Below are 18,473 nucleotides of genomic sequence, written 5' to 3' on the forward strand. Positions count from 1 at the left end.
ATTTACATAGACTCTTGGCCATGCAAATCGGTGTTGATCATGCTAGATTGTTGATGTATGTATTTGGATGGCCTCTCCATCACTGTCAGCCGATTTTGATGCTCCGTTCTAATATTTGTACATAAAACACATGACAGTATTATTCATTCTGTGAGATGTACACAGATTACAGCCAATAATCTAAAGGTTAACTTGCTCTGGCAGTTCATGCTCTAGTGGTATTTTTAAGTGTATTGAGGAGTGTGATGGGATTTGGAAGTGTTAGATGGGTGTCCTTCAAGTTATGTAATAATGAGAAAAATATGTTCTAGATACTCCCATAAAACTACTTTGAATGAGTGAATCTAAATGGGGGCCTTTCCTTAGCCTTCTCCCCAGAGGAAGAAGTACAAATGGCTAGTGCTCACTTTCAACTATTTGCTGAAGCACCCATGGGTCTTCAGGCCACTGAATCCTTAGAGTCCATGGGTCTGGGTAAGAAACATAATATAGATGTGTACAACTCCATTCCAGAGAACCCTAGAGAGTATTAGATGGACATTGTTCTTGTCAATGGCCAGGATACTCCTGCCATGAGAGACACTGACTAAGGGCTCTAGGGAAAACCGGAGTTGGGTCCCCTGGGTTAGACCAAGTGACTTGGTCACACAACGATTCCTTGGAGGTCGGATCCATCACACCACAGTGGACATTGTGGCACTGCATTTGCGGATCTCTCCGATATAGGAGGGTGATGGTCCTTGATGCACTGAAAGATGGTCAGCACTTACTATCTATCTGTAGGAATGCAGAGAACCCTAGGTGTCCAAGGATGGGTCTTAGCCTCTAGAGTGCGTTCTCTTGTTTAGGATCGAAGTTTGGAACAGGGTTGGGGCACAGAAAAAAAGTTGAAAGTGAAGTCATTAAGCATTAGACCTTTCTCGTTGCCCATTTATAGATGCGCATCCGGTGGTGCTTTCAGAAGCAGAGTGACCCTGAACGGTTTATAGTGATATTTTCGAATTCAATCATTTCAAATGCATTAATTTCGAATCAATAATGTCGGAAAATAAAATTCGAATTTATTTATTTATTTATTTATTTATTTATTTAATGGGGGGTTTCCCTACGTTTTTTTATAACCCTTTTTTTTACTAGCCAACCCCCCCCCCGAAAAAACATATAAAATAAAAAAATTAACATTCGACATTTTCTTTTTCGACATTATTTTTTTCGAAATTAATGCATTCGACATTATTGATTCGACATTTTAACTGCACACCAACCTGAACAGTGGCGTTTGAGCAGATGAGCTGAATGCACTCCTGTCAGAACATTCATAATGCAATGAAACACTAGACATAGGAAAGGACAAAATGCATAACTATCATGATCTATACCTTTTCACATTCATTCACAAGTATTTTTGGTTTGTGCATAACAATGTGTGCACATTCTTTTAAAAGTTAATTAAAATAATAGTGCATGTGGGTTGCATCAGAGTTCTGAAAACTCAATGTTTCCCACTAACATGCAGCTGCACTGGTAGCCCTATGTTTATCGCTAGCTTCCCTGTCAGTCTGAATCTATCTGGTATTCACAGTTTGCACATGCTCTGACCAAATAGCTTCACAATAAGGACTGATACTTGTGGCAAATGTATCTCACGGCTCCCCAACAAGGATCTGTTTGGTAACAGCAACAAGCAAAGGAGCCTGTGCAGCAAGTACAAGTGAGCTCATCAGGAATACAGACAACATGGTGGAACAGATGTGGTGTCCTCGCTTTACTCTAGCAAGCTTGTGTACAAGGGTGGTGCTAGGTCTGGAAAAGATCCGGGGCTATGCTAATGTCAGGACTGGGGGCTAGCTAGACTTTTCGGTTGTAACCCCTGAGCTTCTATCCGGAGCTACAACCAAAGGACCCGGGGCTATAGCCCTCTCACCCCTCCCCCCCCCAGCCCCAGCAACGCCTCTGCTTGTGTACTACTGCAGAGTGTTGTTGTTTCGAGTTTTCTTCTTTTTTTGATAATATCAATTACTTAACAGGCACACAATACAGAAGATATTCTATAATTCAAGCCTTTGGAGTATGTTTAGAAAGAGAGCCACACTACACCTCACTGAGGAGTCCCAACAAGGCCAACACATGTCATGGGTTGCTTGTGTTCCCATGCAGAGGCGACGTAGCATAGCTATTTGGAATGGAATATGGCCATGGGTGGCAGCACCGCTGGTCCCCTTCTGTAATAGTAGAAACGTAGGAAAAAACAGTATTATTGAATGTTGCCCACATCAATGGCAGTAGTTATAATTAATTCAAAAGCTTATGGAAATCCTAGATTCAGATTGAGCTTCTCCAGTGGCAGACTGGTCAACGTGAGCTATAATGCTGTGCACTAGCTTTTTGGGTGTCAATATGGGACAAGCTATATAAACCAACACAGTTCAGTATGGTTCGCCATCATGGATTCTAGATGTCCTGTGACACATGTAAGCGCCTTAAATACGGATCAGTCGTCTACCTTGACACACGCTATTTTTTTGTAATAACACTCATTTGTGGCATTGCCTTTTCCACCACTTTCCCATTCGTGAGAACACAAGGACACTCGATAGGCAAAAAGAGGATTGGGTGACTTTTCAGGTCTTCGTGGTCCAGGTCCCAGCACAGCAGTTAACAATTAATAGTGTGATGCTGTCATATCATAGCAAGCAGGTGTAGATTAACCAAACATGCTCTCCTTCTGAGCTCAAATCTTGCTGAAAACGGAAAAAGGTCTACTGATTTACTAGTTACACAGGTATATTTGTCATGGAAAAGGAAGTACATTAGAGACTGCTTTTCTCAGTGACTGTATGTCTGAGATCAGTTAGTCAGGTAGGCACTCTTGGCCATCAGCAGAAAACTGGTTAAGTAGGTGGCCAGCAATGCAGATTTTACTGTTGCCCATATGGGGCCTCTCCCGCATGCAGCCATTTCTTCAGGCCACACTGTCCCCTTGGTGGAATTGACACCAGCATGGCCTTGCCATTCTCACCTTACCCACTTGCTCCCTGCGCCAAGTTGGCAGGCTAACCTTCCCATCTGTTCCCTCATCAGACCTGCCATCCCCATCACTCGTATGAACACAGAAAAGAGACTCAATATCCATGGTGGCCATCTTGGTTTGTACTTTTTTAAAAACAGAATTCGACATGAGTAATCCCCGGGAAACTGCATTCCCTGTAAAATAAGCATGCCAGGGTATTAATAGCTACTTACGCCTATGACGAAGATTTTACCAGCTGATTACTGCTGAGGGCCCACAGGGCCTGACAGCCGTTAGCCTGTAGAATCTCCCTCCTTAGTGTATAGTGCTTAATTACTATTTCATGACCAGCAGTGAGATGTGGTCGAGAGGAGGGCACAACACCAACTTGACTCGATTCATATCTTTTGCAGTGCACAGTGAAGGTGATCAGGATGGCTCCGGTCTTAACCTGGGAAAGAAAATAAGTGTCCCAAGAGATGTCATGCTGGAGGAGCTGTCTCTGCTCAGTAACCGGGGGTCCAAGATGTTCAAACTCCGTCAGAAGAGGGTGGAGAAATTCATCTACGAAAACAACCCCGATGTATTCTCCGACAATTCAGTGGTAGGTCAAACAAACGGGTGCTTTAGCATTACAAGCCAAAGAAGAAGAAGGTGAACGTAAGTAAAAATGTCGGCAACAAATCCAGGGAACATTGATGAGCCTACGAACCAGCTATGGGTTGAAAAGCTGATATTTCCTGGCACTCTTTTCTTTTTATGTTCTCTGCGATCCGTGCAGTTGACTTAAAATGTCTTTTTTTCCCTTTGTCATTTGTCAATCCTTGAAGTAATCTGTCTGCTCTTTAGATAGTTTCAAAGTATTGTTTTTGTTTTGTTTTAAGCCAGGTCAAATATTATGATCAATTAGAATCTTGTCCGGGTTCTGAGCCAATCAAGTTGCTCAGAACTTGGGCTTTATATAATAATCAATCCCCCCTGTTACGGAGCAAGCTGTGCACTGCTCACAACGACCCCTACCGGCTGCTCTGCACTTTGACCCCGTGCAGCTCACTTCTCTCCCTTCCACCAACTACCTCTGCACCTCCTCCACATTTACCCCAGCTGACCTGTAACTTCGCATCAACCCCTCTTCCCTGATCCTCACATCTCCATATTTGCTGCTCTTTGCTGGTGCCTCCCATGGAAATGGAAGACAGGGTCGGCTCAAAGGCCTGTCAACTATATTCATGGCCTCCACCTTGGGCATATTTGCTTGTAAACATGGGCACACAAATTACTAACCCTTAGCACCCCACGCATTTGACCAGGGTGTTAACAACTATAATGTCCAGTTGTGAGGACCATACTGCCCTTGCTTTGCTTGCATAGCGAGCTGTTACCACGTGGTACTCAGCTCAGAATTCATCATAATAACTTAATTATGGCATGTACTAAGCATATTTCAAGCATGCACACATACAATGTATCTCATCTATGTACAAACAACATATAAAAAGACCCTAGTTTCAATTTGCTTAGCATCCTATTGTTAGCATATCAGTGCTTTCAGCTTAAAGTTGAAGAGGATGGAGAGGATCGAAGCTGTAGGCTCCTTGGGCAACCCACCACCATCTACATGCCCGCTGCAGACAGCCTGCATGCCCGCCACACTCACACTTCATCAGCGCTCTCGAGGTAAGCCCTGCCGAGCTGTAGCATCAGGAATCTTTGCTCCGTTACATCTTTAAAGTGTCCAGCGCTTTTTCTACCAGCACACAGCATTGCCTATGCTGCCCCTACCTGCCGCCTTCCTGATGTGGATTGGCCGCCTTCAACTTCTAATAGACTAATCAGGGGGAGCTGGCAGGTGAAACCAGCCCCCCACCTAGGCCCGCACCAAGGACTCTCTCCTTTCTGGCCTGGCCGGCGGTGGCCTGAGTGCCGTGCCGCCCACCCTCTTCATCCCGCTTCTACCCTCGGCCTATCTGTTTCGCTGCTCTTTTGGATCACGCTCTCCCTCCAATCGTTTGTTTGCAGCATCTACAATGGCCATGACCTCAAGGTAAGCAGTGCGGACCCTCTCTAGCCTTTGCTGTGCGCCCCGCATCTTGACTTCCTTCCTGTCTGACCGCTCCTACAGCACCACCCCAGTCTTCCCTACTATGGCCTTGTTGTCTTCCTGCTGGGTCCATTGATGCTGCACTCAGTGCGATCTTATCCTCCTCTTGTCTCCTGCCCGCACAGTGTCGCCCTGACTTGAGCCTGGCTGTCCCTCCTACTTGACTCCTCAAGCTTTTTCTCAAAGCCCTGATCTCCATTCCTCATGGCATCTCAACTTACTTTTAAGCAGTTGCATGCATGCACCTTACGCCCCCTGCTCTCTTGGACATCATCCGCCTGTGACTCTGTCAGCCTGCTGCCTCTTTAACATTTCCACTGTTTCAACTTGGCTCTGTTACCCTGCGCTACACCAGACTACCTAAACTGCTAAATTGTCTTCTTCCTCCGCCTCCTGGGCCTGCCACTCCTACTTGTTTGTGCCAACGTTCGCTGTTGATGCCTGCCACTTGTATACCTGCCTATTCTTTTCTTGTTACTCTGCCAGACTTCACTGTTTTACTCATGGTTGTAAATTGTTCTGTAATTTGTCTGTGTAACATAAGAATTGGTTTCAAGCTTGCACTGCCGTTCTTGTCACTCTTTTGCCTACCTGTTGCAATTCATTTGATGTGGCCCTCGCTCCTAGAGATGGGCTCGCCAGCCTGTGGCTCCTTGTGTTGTCACCTCTACCTGTCATTGCTTTCCCGTTCCCCCTTTCACCTTGCAATGATGCTTCCCACCTCCTGCCCTCCCCACTGTCCCCACTGTCTCCTCATTCAAACTTGTTCCGTGTTGAACTTGTTCCCCTGTCTCCTCCCTCCATCCTCACCCTGACCCGCTGCACTTTATTTTCGAGCACTTGCATGTCTCTTATCGTCGCAGGGCTGAGTAATATCGTTGTTTTGTTTTGCCCCTCACGCCTGTTCCTCCCCTCGATTCACCCCCCTACCCCTTCTTCCCCTCTCCCTTCATTTCATTCATGTTACAGCACTTGCACGTTCCGAATTGTCGCAAGCCCTAGTAGGATTGTTTTTTGTTTCGCTTTATTTTCATTCTTCAACCTTGTCCTCCACGACATGCAACCCCCTTCTCCCCCATCTCACCTGCAGTTCGTGTTACAGCACTTGCACGATCTGAATTGTCCCAAGGCCTAGTAGTATCATGTTTACCTGGTTTTTTCCTTGTCTCCACCCGCCCCTTGTCTTGATGCGCTTTGAAACACTGTTTGGCTGTATAGGCGCATTACTAATAACTAATAAATAAATAAAACCTATACCATTATCAAACCTTATCTGTGGGAGAGCCCTCTCAAACTGTTTACCTAGATAATTTACATTATTGTGCATGCTTGTGGGCTGGTGCCTCTATGAGAAGGTCTTCAGAATCTTTCTGACCGTGAGGTTATTTGATTGGATATGCACGGCTTAGCTCGATGGACACCATTGGGAAGGTCTTTGGGCCTTGGTAGCATTGGCTGTGGCTAAAAGGTGCACAGAGCTGCTATTGAGAGCAATGGCGCAGAGAGTTCGGCAGCGACAGGTTCAGCCATTCATCAGTTGGCCGGCAGAGGATGCAAGGACCCGGCCACTGTGCTTTTTGCTCTTCCTTTGTTCTCCCTGACCATGGAAGAAAGTCGCAACTTACAAAGTTTACATTTGAGGAGGGAAGGCGAGTTTGAGGGTTTGGGGAATAGGTGACTCCTCCGAGGTCACTTGCACCAGAGACAGGAAGAAGCGCAAACACAAAGATACCGAAAGGCATCGCTGGCATGGCCGAAGGTAAGCGAACATTGTGTGACCCGAAATCAGTAGCACCAGAAAGTACTTTGTGCAGTGCGTCTATGTCCTCCCTGATCCCTGATGCACCCTTGGATGTGGTTGTCATGATCCCGGTGGCCACTGCCATGCCCTTAATACCCTCAACATCCTCGACCTCTACATCCACATTGACTTCCTTCTCTTTCCAGACTCCTTATCTATTGCAGCCTCTGGTAAGCGCCACCCCACCTATCTCAGCAAGTGATTTGACCCTGGTGAATCTGGAGCCAATCTTTAGAATAAAGGACAAATCAAAAGACTATAAGATGGCAGGGTCAGGGGCAGGGGCAGGGACAAAACCCAGAGACTTGGCAAAACCAAGACCAGCACTAACAGCGCTAACAGCAACAACACCAGTGACATCGACCACATTGTCTGGGGAGAGGAGGCAGGAGCCTGACCTGAACCCAGAGACCATGATAATAACAGCAGAGGGGCCGGCACCTTAACCCCATGCTGAGCTTGCTATCGAGGGCCAGTGTAGAGTTAAGGTGCAGGTCCATCTCAGCCATGAGCCAGAAGGACTAACTGCTGTGGGAGGGCTCACCAACAGAGTATCAACCATGACCATGAACCCGAGCATGATCTCGAACTGTGATAACTCAGACAGAAGCCCTGGGAACACGCGGCCCAAAGTGGTTAACAAACCATGTACGGAAAAGACCCAAGAAGCCAACAAAGGCAATGTACTTGGTTACCGACACTCTGCAGAGGTCTCTCTACTCCCAGACTCGTGTCTACGTCTTGTCGCATTGGAATCATGGCAGGACAACTTAGGAGGGCTGGATCCCTCAAATGGCATACCGCTTTTAGAACGAAAGCATCAGTGGAGGCACAGCGATCAGGACCTAACGGACATCGACATTCTTGAAGGCTTGAATCTTGTGAGAAATACAAGCTTCAACCTTGCGAAATGGGTCAGCCGCAATGACTAACATAGACAAAACTCCTTTGGTGAACGAGAAAAGCACCACAAAGAGAACTATGCAGACACCCACAGATGAACAGCAGAGGAGGTTAAATGAACCCATGGCAACAATGGGTTTACCTTTAACTTACACATGTGACAAGGAACTCGAAGAAAGGAGAGTCTTTATTGAGGGGCAGGCTAACTCATCTAACAAGAAAGCTTTGCAACCAAACAGTAACTACACTAGCACCCCAGACGCAAATCGAAGGATCATTCCCAGGGCTAAAGAACAAGAAAAAAGGATGGAACGTTCAATAAACTCAGACATCGCGATAAATCAAGCAAATGATTGACTTCATAGAGGAGGGCGGGTGACCCGGGCTGCTGCCTTTAATGAAACCTCGAGGGCATTAGGAAATGGCTTAACAGAAAAACTGCCCACATTACACTCCAAAGACAGACCGTACTCCACTAGTCAATGAACAGATTCTTCAATCTCTGGAAATGAGACATCAGATGAACAGTCAGGTTCTAAGCAGCATGTTTACAGAAAAGAATCCCAAAGAAATAATAGAGGATCAACCCCTAAAATTTGGAAATGTTATCCAGGTGAGACATTTCACTGACTGGAATCAGAGAGCATCATGTCTATGTGATCCCTCACGCTCGCCCCATTTACAAAATTATATGAAACCCTAAATGACACGTTAAGGGACAAGTACTTTGATTGCAATGATGAACTCAAAGTTAATACATATGGAAGTTTAACTCACTGCAGTAAAAACAATCAATAAAGAGCAATCAGAAGACCCAGAGCGAGAAACCGGGAACAAAGACGACTTGCATTGCGCCACTCATGTCCAATGACAAAGGGGCCAGGACACCTCTGGGGAAGTTATCCTCCCTAATTCAGGTGAAGGATGCCAACAGTGAACCTTGATACAGAGGAAGGAGGTGACTTGTCAAGGGAACTTGATAACTGGAAGTGAAGAAGTGGTGGACAGGGCGGCAGCTCAGGGCATCACATACGATCATAGGAATGCACCAAACAACAGCGATGAACTCAGGAAGGAAAGACGGGACCAGGATGAGGTGGAATTAGTGGGGGCAGTAATCCAAGGGAAGATGAAACACGTGTGAGTGATGTTTGTCAGAGACAATTTCCTATATTCAATCAAAAAAGAATAAATGGGAAAAAAATAGATCCAACCAGTCAACGAAGCCTCAACAACCATTGCACAAGACAAAATCAAACGACTCATGAATCTTCCTAAAAAAAGAATCCCAACCTAAAGAACTAGTGACAAAAGTCAAAAAGACCACCACGAAAGTACCTCGGAACAGGATAGCAGAGGTCAAAGAAATAGAACTAGAAATAATCGTTGAGGAACAACACCAAGATGAATCAGTAAATTGATCCGTTCATTCAGTGGGTGTCCTAGAACTCCAGGACACCTCAACCATCAACCTTCAACCCATGCTAAAAATGAATGTCGACTCAAGTGAAAAGGATCTACAGGCGGGCGAAGAAAATAACGTGGTCATGCCACCCCCAAAAACGAATTCTTAAAGTTATCAGACAAGAGACATGCCACGTTGGTCCGCTATAAGCAGACCCAATGAAATAAATATGCAACAACTCAGTGCGTCCAGGTGGTTCAGTTGGTCCTTAGGGAGGGTGGTCCACAGAAGTTGCCACTAGACCTAGGACCGTCATCACCTACCATTTGTTCCTTCTCTGATTTGGGAAAAACAAAGAAGCAGTCGGAACTCAGTATGAGAAAAAGTGAAAGACCGGAGCCACCCGTCATGGTAGCGTCAAGCGAAAATACAGACAATTACAAATGTTTATCTCTGGAAAGGCTGCTGGATAGAAATGATAAGCTAATTCGGAATCGAGTGCATGTCGTCAAGCTTATACACTGTATAACCAGTCTAAGGCAAATTGGATGAAACGACTAGAAAGTGGTCATATTTGTGGACGAGTGCAGCATGGGCCACATATATCCTCACATCCCCTCTCCAATTCTCAAACCAATGATGCTGGATGCTGCAGGCAGATTTCTAATGCTAGGACTTGACTAAATTACAATCTAAACCTCAGACGCGAGCACTAACAACGCCGGAAAAGAAGAGCGTAACCAAGTACAGAACTCTACAAAGGTGATCTCTATACAACTAACTAAAGAAGTAGTGCGAACAAGTGAAGTTGCAAACTCGATTCATGCGACCAAGGAAACAGAAAGAGAGACCTTGAGAAATGCTTCAGTTATGAAAGAACCCCTTCAAATGACAGTCAATTGTAAAAGGGAGCCGAATGCTGAAAGAACGGTGGCAATAAAACAGACCCGTGTGTAGCAGGAGCATGACAGTTGCATTTAGAAAGACCGCTATGGGCGGTCACAGAGCGGTCTTTCTAAATTGATATTTTTTCCGATCTTTTAAAAACATTTTTTTTTGCTTAAAAACCTTTAGCACTTGCACGTTCTGAATGTCTCAAAACCTAGTAGAATCATGTTAACCTTGTTTTTTCCGTGCCCCCACCCTCCACACCCCCCCACAACTTCTCTTGAAGCGCTTTGAAACACCATTTGGATGTATAGGCGCATTACAAATAACCAAAAATAAATAAATAAATAAAATCTATACCGTTATCAACCCTTATCAGTGGGAGAGCCCTCTTAAACGGTTTACCTAGTTAAGTTACATTATTGGGCATGCTTGTGGGCTGGTGCCTCTATGAGGAGAAGGGGCACAGTTTACTGATCTGATTTAAAAGCCTAACGACTATGAAAATCATTTGGTCTACAGAGTCTTTCTGACCGTGAGGTTATTTAATTGGTTATGCACAGCTTGGCTCGATGGACACCATAGGGAAGGTTCTTGGGCCTTGGTAGATTTGTCAAAGTATTTCCTCCTTCTGACCCTGACTTTAAAGAGTGAGACAGACATGATGGGGCTTGGGCAGCTGGCTGTGGTGTAGTGGCTTGCCAGCTTTTGCAGGTATTATGGCCCCCTCCCCCTCTAAGATTTGTGGATTGCCACAGGACCATTATATTTTCCTGTATCCGATCAGGAATCAGCACTGGTCTCAAATGTTTAGGGAATTTTAAGTCATTTACCCTTCTGTAACTTTTTTTTAGTCATTTCGTGTATTTTACGCATGTCTAAATTGCACAGCTAAGGTAGCTAAGTATTTCATTTGGCAAAATTAGTCGAAAGGTGATTTTCCGAGGGTCACACAGTTTGGTCAGATGTCAAAAGGGCAGTTTGGTGCAAGGGAAGTGCACGTTCCTGCTACGTGCACTAGCCATACACGTTTCCAGTGTGATATGATCTTTTAATGATGTTACATGTTTGTGATGCTACAGATGACCTCCCTGGACTACTGACAGATTTGCAGCCACCAAATGCTGACGGTGTCAGTTTTAAAGGTCACTTTCCCAGCTTGCGTTTCTACCCTTCCCCTGAGTAATTAGCTCCCTGGTTGTGCTTGCTAGACAACTTTGTGTGGCCAATACCCCATGTGTGTGCGCCAAAGCGTCCCGTAAGAGTAAAGTAGGTGGCGTTTTGGGGGAATTGTACAGCTTGTCCGGTATGAGAAGGGGCACAGTTTGAACAGCATGGGCTCAGGCGACAATGGAGAAAACACAAGAACACAATAAGGATTGAAATAGGTAAATGTTTACTCTCTCTCAGGGTAGTATAACACTGTTTTCCTTTTGATGTTCGAGACCCTGATCCTTTTCTTTAGAGCAAGTAATAAATACTGTATTGTACTCTTGGATGTTAAAAGTGTCGTTTCTGATGATCAAATACCATTAGTGTGGGGGAGCCCGACAGTCAGCTCCCTCCAACACCCAACTGGATCCCCTGACAAAAGCTCGTATTGGTTGGGAGTTGAACACTGCTCCACTGCATGCCAGGCTCCGATGTCCTCTGCCCAGGTGGCCTGCTTTGACCCCGCAAACAAACACCCCTGCCCTCTGGCTCGCCCACTGCCTTCTTCAGCCCCCTCACTCACCCGCCGCACCTGCTTCTTTGCGCACAATCAGTGTTCACATGCAAAGAAGACAAGCATCAATAGTTTGCATATCGTGGACATTTACATATCAAATAATTCTAAGGCCACCTTTGTTCAGCTAAAATGAATGCAGGTGATTCGTTCTCATTCTGATTATCTGATCTGTCAACCTTGTCTCATACAAACATATGATCACACACTGACATCCTCTGGCATTATACTATACACTATATTCTGGTCCCAAAAAATCTCAATATGTTACCCTTCACCTCAAAATAATTGGTAATTGATCTTCAATATTAGGCACATATGAACTAGGGATCAACAAGTCTGGCTTGAAAATATAAAACAATGGTTTGGCTCGGCTCCAGCAATTCAAGCCTTGTAGAAATGACTCACGAGTGCAATCAAGCCAAGTTGGTAAATGGCTGATTCGAATTGTATGTGTATCAAATCAGCTGGATCCACTTCCAGCCAAGAAACGGAGCAAGAAAACTGGCGTCCTGCTAAATAAATAAATGAACATTTTAACTGAAAAAAAGAATGAACTATTTGTATTTGTTGTGACAAGGCCGGGGATCGGGCCTTGTCAGGGGCCAACCCCTTAACTCCCTTCTAAGGTGCTTGAGCGAGAACAAGCCCTCTCCCAACTCCTCTTACCTGCTGGTGTGACGGGTGACAGCAGCAGCAGATAGCAGCAGGACAAGGCCTCGAAGGGGATGCCGAATGCTGGGACTGCAGGGTGACGGTCTCCACAACACTGCAGGATCTCACCGGACCCAGATGCCACAGGAGGCAGAAACCCAAAGCCTTGGGATGCAGCATGCCTCACACACCGGCACAGCTCCAACAGACCTGTTATCCCACCATGGATAGCAATATTAAAGAAGGTCCACAAGAGGGCCCTGACATGAGGGGCAACTAGGCTCCTGCTAACAATGTCAGACTTTATGCCAAGACCGTATGGAAAGGGGCGGGGCTTACAAGCCCTCCCCTTCACCTCCCCCTGTCGCACCCCCTCAAGGAGTGTGCACTCTGTGTTAGTTAGGTGACGACCGGAGGCGGGGGGGGGGGGCATCTAAGAGACGAGAGTAGGCAAAAGCAAAAGGAGTGCAGAGCTGGAGGTAGTGGTGGTATGATATGAAATGAAATGTCATTCATAACGTGCCTGTACACAAGTGTTTCTAGTTGCGGTAGAAGGTAGTAGTAGTTGGGGGAAGTGGTAGCAGAGGTAGTGCTAGCTGTTAGAGGAGTAGAAGGCTAGAAGGACGTGGTAGTTGGTAGCAGTGGATGATAGTGAGTGTTAGACGGTGATAGTGATAGTAGTGGAAGTGATAGTAGTGGGAGAGGTAGCAAGAGCAGTAGTGGTAATGGTAAAGTGGGAGTAAAAGGTGGCGTAGTAGTAAGGACGAGGGAATGAACTAGTAGTAGAGGCAGTAGTAGAGTGGTAGTTGGGGCAAGAGCAGGAGCGTTGCTAGGGGGGGGCTAAGGGGGCTATAGCCCCTGATCTTTTGGTTGTAGCCCCGGATAGAATCTCAGGAACTACAGCCAAAAGACTAGCTAGCCCCCAGTCCCAACAGTAACGACATCAGCTTAGCCCCGGGTCTTTTCCAGACCTAGCAACTCCCCTGGGCAAGAGTAATTGGAACTAGAGGAATAAGGAGAGTTAAAATATCTAAGAGTGGAGGTGACAAAAGCAGAGTGTGAGAGCGGAGGGGCCAGAGTACGGTGGGAGGAGAACACCTTAGGATCCAGGGTAGAGAAGGGTCATGTGAGAAAGTGTGTGAATGGCGAGTCGGTGGAGCAGCGTGGCAGAAAGCACCATCCCTAACATCCCTAGAACATTAAGCGGGTCTAGGTAGGGAAAGTTAGAAGATCCCTAGGGAGACAGAACTAGTGCTTTAGGAAAACCACCAATAGACCAAAGGTAGACGAAAGACAGATAGGTGTCCCCGATCCAATAGTGACTAACATCCCTGTTAAGGATGTCTGTGCTAGGGAGGGGGAAAACTGAGGGAAGTTGTGAGAGAGGGATTGCCCAAGTTCCAACTTCCCTAAAGAACAGATAGGCTATTTTGTAAGAATCTACAGCCATCTGTCGGTTTAAAAAAATAAACACTCTTGGAACGCTACTGTATCTTCAGAGTGGTTTTTCCTGGCGGCCACCGTGTCATATTGTATCGAAAAATGGCTGGTTACAGAAAAAATGTAATACAAAACCAAATAAAATGAATGGAAATCTCTATTCTACTCTAGATAACTGGAATGTACACAATCAAAAAGCAATGGGCCTCATTACGGGTCAGGCGGTAACCCTGCCGGGTGCTACTGCCGGGTTGCCGCTAGACCCGTAATAATTTATTGGTGCCTGACTTCCCATTGCCACCGGGCTATTACAAGTCCAGTGGCCCCGGAAGTCAGGTGCCGGTAAATTGTAAGTCCCCATTCCATAGAGTGTTATCGAACTCTATGGGAGTGGGGAAATAGAAGTACCGGCACTGTTGCTAATGGTGCCGGTGGATCCGTGAAGGATTTGCCTACCGTGACCGCTGGGCCTGGCAGGGTCAGACCTGTTGGGCACAGCGGCCACGGCAGACAAACACGTAGTTTGCCGGTCTGGAAACAAGGGTGCTGGTGACCTTACCAGCAGCCTTGTTTCCAGACCAACGCACTTAGAATGAGGCCCAATGTCTTGTACGGATGCTGTTTTCACAAAAAAGCAAAACACATGAAAATGATTGCCAAAATACAATCAAAGCAAATTAAATTGAAAAAGAAAATCTATTTCTACAAAAGATAACAATTCACAGTTTAGAGGAGCATATTAAAGAAAAGAACATCTAATTTTCTTAGCCACCAACAGCTCAGATTTCAGAATTTCCATAGAGTTTTATTTGAGCTAATTCGAACTATTCAATACTGTGTCTATACAAGCGGATTGCTTTCTGGTTGAAATGTTTCTAAGCATTTGTAGACTCAGCTCCAAATGTTTTGAATCATTTGAGCCTGACAGAGCCTAATTGTTCACCCATCCCTAATGTGAAAATAATATCACCATCTTAATGCCATTTAGGGCCTCACTACTACTACATACCTCCCATCTTGATACTTAATAGTCTCCACGTCACTGAATAGACTTGATTAAGTAAGATGAGGAGTATGTCCTCCCTTTCCCTCTAGCCTGTTACTTTTTGCGCTTTGAAACTAACAGGTGCGTTTTATGAAGCATAGAATTGACATTTTCTAGAAGGTGGGATAATTTCCTGCTCTTTTCACTATCCCTTCAATGACTTCCAAATTCAAACTCAATAAACTCTGTTCTCCTATGACCTGTATTTAACAATTAATTGTACATTACACCTGTAAAATCATGCTACGACTTCTACCGAAACGTAACCTACGCCCAAAAGTGTCGCTTGCCAGTGAATCATCCCCAGAACTTTGATGCAAAAATCGGATAGCAAAAGTATAACACAAAGCCCCTAATAATTGCATTTATGTTATACGTCCATAGCCCTTTCCAACGGTAACCGCATGATGAGACTCCAAAATAATACCCCTCTATCATTGAAGCGAGCCACCTCCGTCTGGTCAACCACAGCTATTGATGGTAAGAAGTGGGTATGGAATAAGGTACAACGTCCTTTCATCGACAGGAATTCTATTAAAGTACTTGACTTTGATAGAATTCCATCGAAAAACTCACTGAAATATATATATGGGGGTGTGGGTAAAGTGGAAAAAGGGGTAGGGTAGGTGCAGGGTGAGTGCTGTTGTGAAAACGGGGCTTGCGGGGGCACCCCTGAAAAACAAATCAGTGAGTTTTGTCTGCAGAATTCCTTTGAAGTCAAGTACTTTGAAGGAATTGGTGTTGGCAAAACAGCATAGAACCAAGGAGTAAGTGGGACTCCCAAAGTCTCCCATAGCCCATTGCAGCTTACAGTCCAGGTTGCTCTGTATACTGAACAAGCAATTTGTGTTAACATCATCATACCCTTACTTCTGGATTCAGATGCAGCAAAGCAAGTAGATAACTACCGTCCGGTAAGCATTCGTCAGTGGTTCTTTTAGAAGGCGTGCCCAACTGAATATTATAATTTGTAGGACACCAATTTTATTTGATATAATCCTAGCATTGGAAATCCTAGATTCGAAAGCCCTACTCTTACTTGACAGTTCATCCTTTGCACTTTCCCAAGTGTCAATTCTAAATTTCCCAAGTGATAATACTGTAGACATTCCATGTCCCCTCTCTGGGCCCACATCTTAGAAGAACAAATAATCAATACCGCCCAGAGTCTGACCACCCCCACAAATGTAATCAATACGTAAACCAACCTACGATTGTGAGATACTCATATGCTGCTGTATTTAACATTCCAGTCAATACAATCACATTAGCATCACTTAATTAGAGGTAACTTAAATAGAATATACCATGAGAACAGTGGAACAAGCATTTCATACAGTGGGCGTGCCAGCACTCCCACTGCACTATCGTTGAAGCCATACAGTTAATCTACATCCATCTTTCTGGCTTCTCGGTGTTGCTATGCATTGATCAAGTCACATTCTGGGAAACCACATACACAGGCTCCTTGTCGTGAAAATAACCCTTGAGGTGGCAGGTGACATTGCATGCAGGTGCCAGTCATACATGGGTGATATTCCAGTTATTCTACTTTGCTGCCACTCTTTAGTGCATCTCTTGTCCTGCCCTTTCTATGCATTCTCAGGGTTCTGCCTTTAATTATGGTGTTTAACCTCGAAGGAAACACAAAATGTACCTGGAAAATATCGCCTGCAGTTGTCTATTAAAAGTCTCAAATGATTTTCTTTGCTTCTGTGCTCCCTTCCAGTGGTCAGGAAAGATTAGCAGTATTGTGTTGATGAAGGAAATAAACCCTCACCATTTCCCTGCCTCAGGCATTTCATTCCTCTCTAAAATTAACTAATCTAGCCATAACAGCCCGAGGCTGGTGGTGGTCTAGTGCCTGGCTCTCTGTGAGCTCTCTCAATCAAGAAGGAATTAGAATGCACCCTTAGTTTGAAGGTCTCAGTGATCCATTTCTAATGGGATAGCTCCAGAATCTGGCCCTCCCCTCTCTCTAACAGCCTCAATAGGTAGATGTTGTTTCTTCTCTAGCGGCTGTATGCATCGTTTGTGCTCTGTTGCAAGTCCTTTGTCACTGTGAGTAAGCCATTCACCTTTACCTTGAGGTTATCCGCCATAGCCCCAGGTGCCCCGGCCCGATCCTAAGCCTCTGCAACTCTGTCTGATGCCTTCCTGTGATCATCTTTTATCAGGGAGATATCAATCCCAACTGCTGATGTCCTCTTTTCAATGGAAGTCTTGGCCTTCTGAGCTGCCTGTAATACACAAGCCACTGAGACCTATTCACTGTCAGAGCCTCTTTCTGCAGCACAGCTTTTCACGCCTATCCCTGCTTATCTTTGCCAAAAGCTGATGTGAGTTGATTCATCTTGGGCTTAACATTACTCTGAGTATATCCATCAGCATGTCCACTACTCTTGCCCTTAGATGTGCTTCTCCCTGGAAGCGGCAGACTGGACTCTCAGTCATTTCAGCTATCTTGTATGCATGTATGCAATATAGAAATTGTGAATCTAAAAACTGAAAATATATGTATGTGTTGATATTGCTTTATTGTTATCATTGTATTAATTCTTTATTTAGATTTGTATTGTATTTGTTTCTCTTTGAGCATTTTTATAAAAAGATATACACACAAGAAAAATTGCTAACCTAGCTGGGAAGCAATGGGGCACTGTCCATACGGTGCACACTCGTACGGTTACAGTACAGAGGTAGCAGAGGAGCTGGAAATACATTTATTGTAACACATTTCATATTCTTGAACAAGTATAGGACAATAAATTAATAAATGGGGTGTTGTTTCCTCTTCACCCGAGCAGAGACTGCAGTATCACTCATGCCTAGGGACACCATCCAGGCACTAGTTATTGCAACGGGAGGTAAACAGTTCAGTATTAGCTGCATTCCGAAGTGACACTGATCTTAGTTCTGTATGACCTTTATATAATCAGCAATATTAAAAGCTTGTAAGAATGTTTCACATATTCCAACAGGTTTTTTAGTGTAGCTGAGTGACATTCCCTGACCAATCCCATTCATAAGCCTTTCTATGGATTGCTTTCTTATATTGCCAACAATCATCTTCAAAATGTGGATACCAATTTATGTGTTCCTGGAATTAATTGCAAGACTGAACCAAACCATATAGGACTTAATAATAAGCCAAATTCGCCCAAGATTGTGTGCCTAACTGGTAACATCAGCTTTAACAGCCATAAGCTGTGTTTAATTTTATATTCACTTAGTAGCAAAGGCAACCCAAGCTCCAATCTTATGGCCTTAACAGAGATGCCATTACTTAAGCCTAGTATTCTACGCCATAAATTCCCTTCCAGAACATTTAACCAACATATTACTTTTTTGCTGTAAAGTTCGAAGGCAAAGTTTATGTTAAGAACAACACATGTTGGATAGAGTTTTAATAGGCCCTGGAAAGAATTTCCACCTGCATTTTGTATAAAATGATTAATTTATGTAATTGTTATGAACCTTCTTTTCAATGTATTATCTCA

At 44.7% G+C, this 18,473-nt stretch overlaps 1 protein-coding gene across 1 annotated transcript in view; it reads left to right on the forward strand.

The window, feature by feature from the left end:
• MYOZ1 (myozenin 1) overlaps positions 1-18,473 on the forward strand; it is a 144,879-nt gene that overhangs the window by 39,713 nt on the left and 86,693 nt on the right. Inside the window, exon 3 of the mRNA XM_069610691.1 lies at positions 3,424-3,614. Coding sequence (XP_069466792.1) covers positions 3,424-3,614 — 191 coding nt within the window. The remainder of the gene's footprint in view (positions 1-3,423; positions 3,615-18,473) is intronic.

Source organism: Ambystoma mexicanum, chromosome 8 (assembly GCF_040938575.1).
Source record: "Ambystoma mexicanum isolate Mex_15411 chromosome 8, UKY_AmexF1_1, whole genome shotgun sequence".
NCBI classification, from domain to species: Eukaryota; Metazoa; Chordata; class Amphibia; order Caudata; family Ambystomatidae; genus Ambystoma; species Ambystoma mexicanum.